Source organism: Penaeus japonicus, unplaced genomic scaffold, assembly GCF_977035675.1.
Source record: "Penaeus japonicus unplaced genomic scaffold, GWHDUDI00000001_assembly GWHDUDI00000016, whole genome shotgun sequence".
NCBI classification, from domain to species: domain Eukaryota; kingdom Metazoa; phylum Arthropoda; class Malacostraca; order Decapoda; family Penaeidae; genus Penaeus; species Penaeus japonicus.
In genome coordinates, this window is record NW_028234418.1 from 28,245,432 (window position 1) to 28,252,931 (window position 7,500).

Consider the following 7,500-nt stretch of genomic DNA (forward strand, 5'->3'; position numbering starts at 1 on the left):
TGTAAATGTCTTGGATGTTTTACGTGAGAGAAACAGCACTAAAAATGACTACCTATAACGCTAACCAATACAAAAAAAAATAAAACGCTTTCAGGTCCCTTTGCAAGTTGAATCAGGACATGCAACGTCCAAATCCGAGGACATTTGGAATTAAGTGTATAGCCGTGGGGGACAATATTCTACACCGACTGAGGAACTGGAGACGTCCTAGGGTTTGGAAGCATGTCTGCGGGAGTGTCTATGAGTTCGAGTCTGGCATCGGTACCCAGTGAAGCCTTCCTCGCAGGTGCAGACGTGCCTCCCGCCCGCCACTCTGCACGTCCCTCCGTAGCGGCAGAATCGCTTGGGACAGTATGCTTCACCGCAGTCTTTTCCTGGTCAGACAAAAAGGGGAAATAACCATGAACAAGGGAATAATATTGTAATGTTGTACACGTTTAAGTAAAATGCCAAATGGGTAATCTTTATTTTACGAATACATGATTATCCCTTTCAGGGATGTAAGGTCTCCGAATTTTGCATTACCTCTTAATATTGCTGATCTAATATCAACGAAGAAAATCTACATGTTTATACACACACACACACACACACACACACACACACACACACACACACACACACATATATATATATATATATATATATATATATATATATATATATATATATACATACACACACACACACACACACACACATACACACACACACACACGAGTTACATATGAACGTATTTTTCATATGAATACATACCCTTAAATCCGAAGGGGCAGGTACACAAAGGACCCATGAGGCCGGGGATGCAAGTTCCTCCGTTCTTGCAGTAGTTCCTTTCGCACGAGCCGGACTCGCCTGACGGAACAGTTCTGGAAGACTGAAGTGCAGAAGCTCGGAACGTCTGGAATTTAATTTCAATTGTCAATATCATTTTCGAGATTATTGTTGCAATTATGTAATAACTATAACTATTACTACTGCTACTTCTCTTGTCACTCTTACTACCAGTAATGAAGATATAACTGATAATCATAATTATGATACTTTTAAAAACTGATGTTGATAACAGGAGCAGTAACAGTATTACTTATAATGGTAATGTTAATTTTAGACAACTATATTTTAACGTCGTTATCATAATTATTTAGACTTTGTGATAAAAAGATTCAGTCACCAAATAATCACAGCAGTCCATCATTTTTAAATCCAAAATCTATTTACCTGACTTGGAGAATCAGCATATTGTCTTTGGTTCTCGCGGACCAGCTGTCCGTTCTCGAAGACGCGGCTTTCCTCCTGCCCGTGAACCAGCTGGCCGTCCTCGTAGTGTTCCTCCACGTTCATCTCCTGCCGATGACTGTAGCCACCGGCTCCTGAACCTCCAGATACTCCCAGGGATCCTTGGCCAGAGAATCCTGAACCTCCAATCAACATGCATGAGAGGCAACCTCCAGAGGATTCTTGCTGAGTCGAACTGCCATAGGAACCTGCTTCGAGGATGGATGTTGTTGCCCTTGAGGAACCGACGTCATGTCCTACTGGAAAACCAGAGGATACTGAGGATTCGCGATTCTCGCTGGAGGATGAGGAACTGTAGGATGATCCAGCCCCGCCATAGGTTCCACTTCCTTGGGAGGAAACAGATCCACCGTAAGATCCACCTCGCTGGGACGAACTCGATCCCCCATACAATCCAGACTGGTGCGAGGATTCCGAGCCATGGTAAGAAGAGGACGACTCACTGTAGGATCCAGCCGACTGCGAGACAGCCGATCCGCCATAGGAGCCTTGCGAAGCCTCGAGGCCACTACCATAGGAGTCTTGTGACGTGGCAGATGAGGAACCGGCGTAGGACGATTCAGAAGCGGTGTTGAGTGTGTTGCCAGACAAGATCTGGTGCAGAGCGTCGTAATGGCCCGGAGATGAGGAAGAGCGCAGCTCGTCTTCATTCAACTCCGTCTTGTTTTCGTAGATAAGGGATCCATTCTGATGGCGAGAGGCATTGGCAGTTATAAGAATAGCTCAGAAGACTTTTTACTTTGAATCCTAGCTGCAACTTTACTAAAGTCATTCGTAACGTGACAATTATATTTCAAAAGAGCATTACAGGATAATAATTATCCCGAATGAATATCCTGATTATTGTAACCATGCATTTTAGCTCGTAGTAGCGTTTGGTAAACTTACATTGAAATGGCGCTCATGGTGGAGGTCATAGGTGGGCTGACCGTCGACAAATTCCTGCTGTCGGCGAGTTTCGTATCTGCGACTTGTGTACACTGGAACAACAGACACATGTGCAGTGTCTGCCACCTAGAACAAACATTGGAAATTGAAGTACTTACAGGGCTGAAGTCTATAAGATTATATGATAGAATTATCAAAACATTTTATCTCTTACAAAAGACTAAGTGGACCATTTCATCTTCTAATGATTAATAAAAACTGACTAATGCAAAGGGACATTACCTGATGCGTTTCAGAGGTGCGTCCAGCGGTGACGCCTCCGACAGCGCCTGAAGTGACATGTTGCTGGAGGTGCTGCGACTGCGTCACCTCGTGTCTGGCGCCCCCTTCCTGGTGGCCCTGGGAATACGAACCATCATACCCTCCTAGACTGAGACTTGATGCGCCCAAATCATTTTCACCTTTTTCAGTCCGATTATCGTACACTAGCGACCCGTCTTCAAAGCGTTTTTCATGATGGAGGTCGTATATTTGTTCGCCGTTAACGTACTTTTTCTCTTGGCGGACCTCATGACGCTGAGAATAGCTTTCGGGCTCGTAACTCCCCTGCACCAAGTGGAGCTGGTCGATTCCGTACTTGCGCAAGTCTTCTTCGGAAAGTTCATCGACCGATTGCTCTGTTCTGTTTTCGTGGACGAGTTTTCCATTCTCGTACTGACGAATGTGATGCGTTATTCCAACCAGCTCCCCATTCACGTATCTGGTGCTGACACGAGTTTGCGTTTGCCTGGAGGAAGCTACTTGCCCATCTCCTACGACGATGCAGCTGACCTTCCCACAGTTGGTTACTTGGGACGAGCTCGAGGAACTGCTGGCAGACCCATAAGCCGGCTGTGACTGACCGTCGACGCTGGACGAGTGCCTCCATGATTCATTGTAATGGTAACGACTAGTTCCATCAACACCTGGATAACCGTATGAAGAGTCTGTGTCTGGTACTTGGTTGGGAGTGGACGCGTGGGCACTGTTTACCACCCCTTGCGTAGCAGTGCGGTTGCGTTGGTAATGGTATGAAGAACCACTGTAGTCATGGGAAGGACGTGCCTGGCTGTGGGTATCAGTTCGGGAAGTGTCCTGGCGTGAGGTGTGGTATCGCCTGTCACTATGGATGGGTGTCTCGTGTCGTCTTTCAGGAGGATAATCGCCACTGTCAATTTCACCATCAGCAGGTGCCAGGGTAGGCCCGTAAGATGAATCAAATTCATTATCAACAGAAGGTAGTTCAAGTCCATTATCCTCCAAGGGACTTATATCGTACCTTTCCTTGTTGTGCTTTTCATCGTTGCCATACTGGGTGTGAGGTCCACTTAACACGCCAGGAATACCTACTGTGTCGTCATCTTCGTCCGTGGCCAGACGCCTTTCTGCCGATGAACTTTGCGAGTAGTGGGAAGAAACGCTCTCCTGGCGCTGGCCATAGTCGTAGTCGTATCCTCTATCAAACTGACCATGGCCGCTTGAAGGAGCAGAGTTTGACTGTTCGTAAGTCTGACTATAAATCTCGGAATTTCCTTCTCTGCGCGAGGAATCTAATGAGCTCTGTGTAGTGGTGTCCGGTTGCCTCGTGTTCTGTTGGACGAGGGTTGTGTGAAAATCATCGGATGAAGGAGTATCGGTATAGCCTCTTCGCTGCTGTTGCCAACTAGACTCATAAGATTCTTCTCTCTCGTGAGATGAGGACCCTGATGGTCTGTACGAAGGTTGTTTTGGGTATGTGGACTCCTCGGTAGTTTCTTGAGCGTACTGAGGCCTGGAGGACGTCGAAATGTCCTCTCGTGAATCCTGTGTATAATGAGTGACGCTGCTGGATGGCCTGTTGGCTGGCCTGTACGATGAGTACGATTCCTCATTAGTTTGTTGTGTTAGTGTCCCTCTGTCAGTCTGAGGTCTGCGGGAAGGTAAAGATTCCTCTCTTGAGTCATGTGTATACTGGGTGGAAGAGCCACCAGGCCTGTAGGAGGATGATGGGGAGGGTCTGTATGGCGTATATCCTGAGGATGATTCCTCTCTTGTCTCTTGTGTGTGCAGGGTAGAAGTAGTCGCTGAAGTTGGTCTGTATGGCCTGTAACCTGAAGACGTTTCTTCTCTCGATTCCTGTGTGTACTGGGTAGAGGTGCTTCCTGAAGGTCGGTACGGCCTGTAACCTGAGGAAGTTTCTTCTCTCGACTCCTGTGTGTACTGAGTAGAGGTGCTTCCTGAAGGTCGGTACGGCCTGTAACCTGAGGAAGTTTCTTCTCTCGACTCCTGTGTGTACTGGGTAGACGTGCTTCCTGAAGTTGGTCTGTATGGCCTGTTACCTGAAGAAGTTTCTTCTCTCGATTCCTGTGTGTACTGGGTAGAGGTGCTTCCTGAAGGTCGGTACGGCCTGTAACCTGAGGAAGTTTCTTCTCTCGACTCCTGTGTGTACTGGGTAGACGTGCTTCCTGAAGTTGGTCTGTATGGCCTGTAACCTGAAGAAGTTTCTTCTCTCGATTCCTGTGTGTACTGGGTAGAGGTGCTTCCAGAAGGTCGGTACGGCCTGTAACCTGATGAAGTTTCATCTGTCGACTCCTGCGTGTACTGAGTAGAGGTGCTTCCAGAAGGTCGGTATGGCCTATAATCTGGAGAAGTTTCATCTGTCGACTCCTGTGTGTACTGAGTAGAGGTGCTTCCTGAAGGTCGGTACGGCCTGTAACCTGAGGAAGTTTCTTCTCTTGATTCTTGCGTGTACTGGGTAGATGTGCTTCCTGAAGTTGGTCTGTATGGCCTGTACCCTGAAGAAGATTCTTCTCTCGACTCCTGCGTGTACTGGGTAGAGGTGCTTCCAGAAGGTCGGTACGGCCTATAACCTGAAGAAGATTCTTCTCTCGACTCCTGCGTGTACTGAGTAGAGGTGCTTCCAGAAGGTCGGTATGGCCTATAACCTGAAGAAGTTTCATCTGTCGACTCCTGTGTGTACTGAGTAGAGGTGCTTCCAGAAGGTCGGTAAGGCCTATAACCTGAAGAAGATTCTTCTCTCGACTCCTGTGTGTACTGGGTAGAGGTGCTTCCAGAAGGTCGGTATGGCCTATAACCTGAAGAAGTTTCATCTGTCGACTCCTGTGTGTACTGAGTAGAGGTGCTTCCAGAAGGTCGGTATGGCCTATAACCTGAAGAAGTTTCATCTGTCGACTCCTGTGTGTACTGAGTAGAGGTGCTTCCTGAAGTTGGTCTGTATGGCCTGTAACCTGAGGAAGTTTCTTCTCTCGACTCTTGTGTGTACTGGATGGAGGAGCTGCCTGAAGGTCTGTATGATGGTCTATATGATGCCGATGCCTCGTCCCCTGACTCCTGTGAATAATGAGTGGAAGAGCTACTAGTTGATGGCCTGTAAGAGGGCCTGTAGGATGACGATTCTTCCCTCGACTCTTGCGTGTACTGCGTAGAGGAAGCTGTGGAACCTGCATTGTACCCCGGCCTGTAAGAAGGAGAAGATGAGTCGCGCCATTCGTGCCTGTTGTACGAGGATCCTGCCTGTCCAGGGGCGTGGCCAGGGACGAGACCTGGGTACAACGCCTGGCCTTGACTGGTGGACGAGTGGTGCCGCTGCTCCTCCCGCCTCTCGTAGTACCCGCCGTTGGGTTCGATCAGAGATCCCGAGGCGTCATATTGGCGGCCGATGTGCTGCGATGTTCCCAGGTCGTCGGCGCCCTTGACGTCCGTTTTGTTATAGACCAGCTGCCCGTCCTCGTACTTCCGCTCTTCTTTCTTGGCGTAGACTGGCTGGCCGTTGACGTAGCGCGTTTGAGAGTAGACTGAATGGTGACTTCCTTCGCTGTTTTCGTGACCTTTGCGATTATTCAGTAGTAACATCTGCTGACGCAACCTCTCTGACAGACTGGCTACCCCCGAGTTATAGTCAGGTGAGATACTCCCGCGAGACGACAGCGCCCCTGCAGAATCGTAGTCAGAGGAGCCAGCGACACTGCTCTGCACGTGCGTCTCGTGCACGCGCCTTGAGTACCCTGGTCCATCCGGGTAGCCGTGAACCTGGCCGATGTTATGAGATATGTCGATGTCCTTTGCGCCCTTTTCTTTCCTATCTTCGTGCACGAGATGCCCGTCTTCAAAGCGTCGTTCGTGGTACAGATCGTATACCGGCTGGCCGTTGACAATTTTTGATTCACTTCGAACTTCGTGTTTGTAAGAGTTACCTTGTGGTTCTGAGATGGGCCTGATCACTCCCGGTCTGTGCAGACCACCAGTAGAGCCAAAGGAACTCGAGCTATAGCTGCTGCCATAACTGGAGGCTCCAAGGCCGCCCGTGGTGCAGGAAAGACAGCCCGAAGGGAAGCCAGGGAAGGTGGCTGCACGCATCTCGCGAGGACCTCCCTGTAACAATGGCCATGAATGAGAGACAATCTTCTTGGGGAATGTATAGCGGTTGTCGGTTTATTCATTGACAGTGAAACGGTAAAACATAATAATAATAATAATAATGACAATATATGCTATATCACAAAGCATTACAACTATTATCTTCACACTGAAAACATTGTGGCGATTCGTATTCGTACAAAGAGGTAACCGGAGTTATCAACTAACGTAGACATATACAAAATAAAATATTGCAAGCAAGTACATCCATCCTCTCTAATGATATCTGTTATCCATCAAAGTCACTTCTGGAAACCTTCATTCATCCTCGTTGAACACCTAGTGCAGGCAGTCCTGTGAGAGTAGCATGGACGAGCAAGCGACGCGAATAAACGAGGCAGACGCAAGAAATAAGCAAAGAAACCGGAGAAACATGAATAAATAGCAACAGCTGTCTCGTGGCCTGACCACGTGACGGGATTCTGTCGAACAAACAAACAGGCGAGGAAGGTGGCACTTGCAGCCGTATTCTATGACGTTTTCTGCGTGTCGTGGCCATGTCATGTTCATGTTATGTCCATGTCGTGTTCATGTAACGAATGCGGTATTCTAGGACGCAAAAGCGTGGCAAGTTTGCGGCAGTTGCTTCAGGTTTACCAAACCGTTCCAAAGTTAACATGTTTTGATGAATGACACTGTCCAATTTCACATAATTCATAAGAGAAACTACAATCATATGTAGCAGAACATAAGATACTTCCTAATTTTGGTATGAATCAGACGTTTTTTTGTACTTGGATCCTAGTTTAAGAAAACGACAACCATTCACGAATACGCGCTGTTGATTCACAAACGGGTGATGAGGAAAATCTGTGGTGTTGATGAGATGGATTATTTGTGTTTATGAAAGATCTTCCA

At 47.7% G+C, this 7,500-nt stretch overlaps 1 protein-coding gene across 2 annotated transcripts in view; it reads right to left on the reverse strand.

Moving 5' to 3' along the window:
* LOC122260860 (uncharacterized) overlaps nucleotides 1-7,500 on the reverse strand; it is a 14,644-nt gene that overhangs the window by 578 nt on the left and 6,566 nt on the right. The window contains exons 3-8 of one of the 2 annotated variants that reach the window (XM_086545359.1): nucleotides 4,524-6,597; nucleotides 2,470-4,373; nucleotides 2,188-2,313; nucleotides 1,222-1,986; nucleotides 757-901; nucleotides 1-374 (exon numbers count right to left, since the gene is read on the reverse strand). The exon at nucleotides 1-374 is cut by the window's left edge and continues 578 nt beyond it. In XM_086545359.1, the coding sequence (XP_086401485.1) occupies nucleotides 208-374; nucleotides 757-901; nucleotides 1,222-1,986; nucleotides 2,188-2,313; nucleotides 2,470-4,373; nucleotides 4,524-6,597 (5,181 nt within the window). In that variant the 3' untranslated portion in view covers nucleotides 1-207. Of the gene's footprint in view, nucleotides 375-756; nucleotides 902-1,221; nucleotides 1,987-2,187; nucleotides 2,314-2,469; nucleotides 6,598-7,500 lie in introns of both variants that reach the window. The other variant, XM_043028303.2, reaches the window with a different exon arrangement.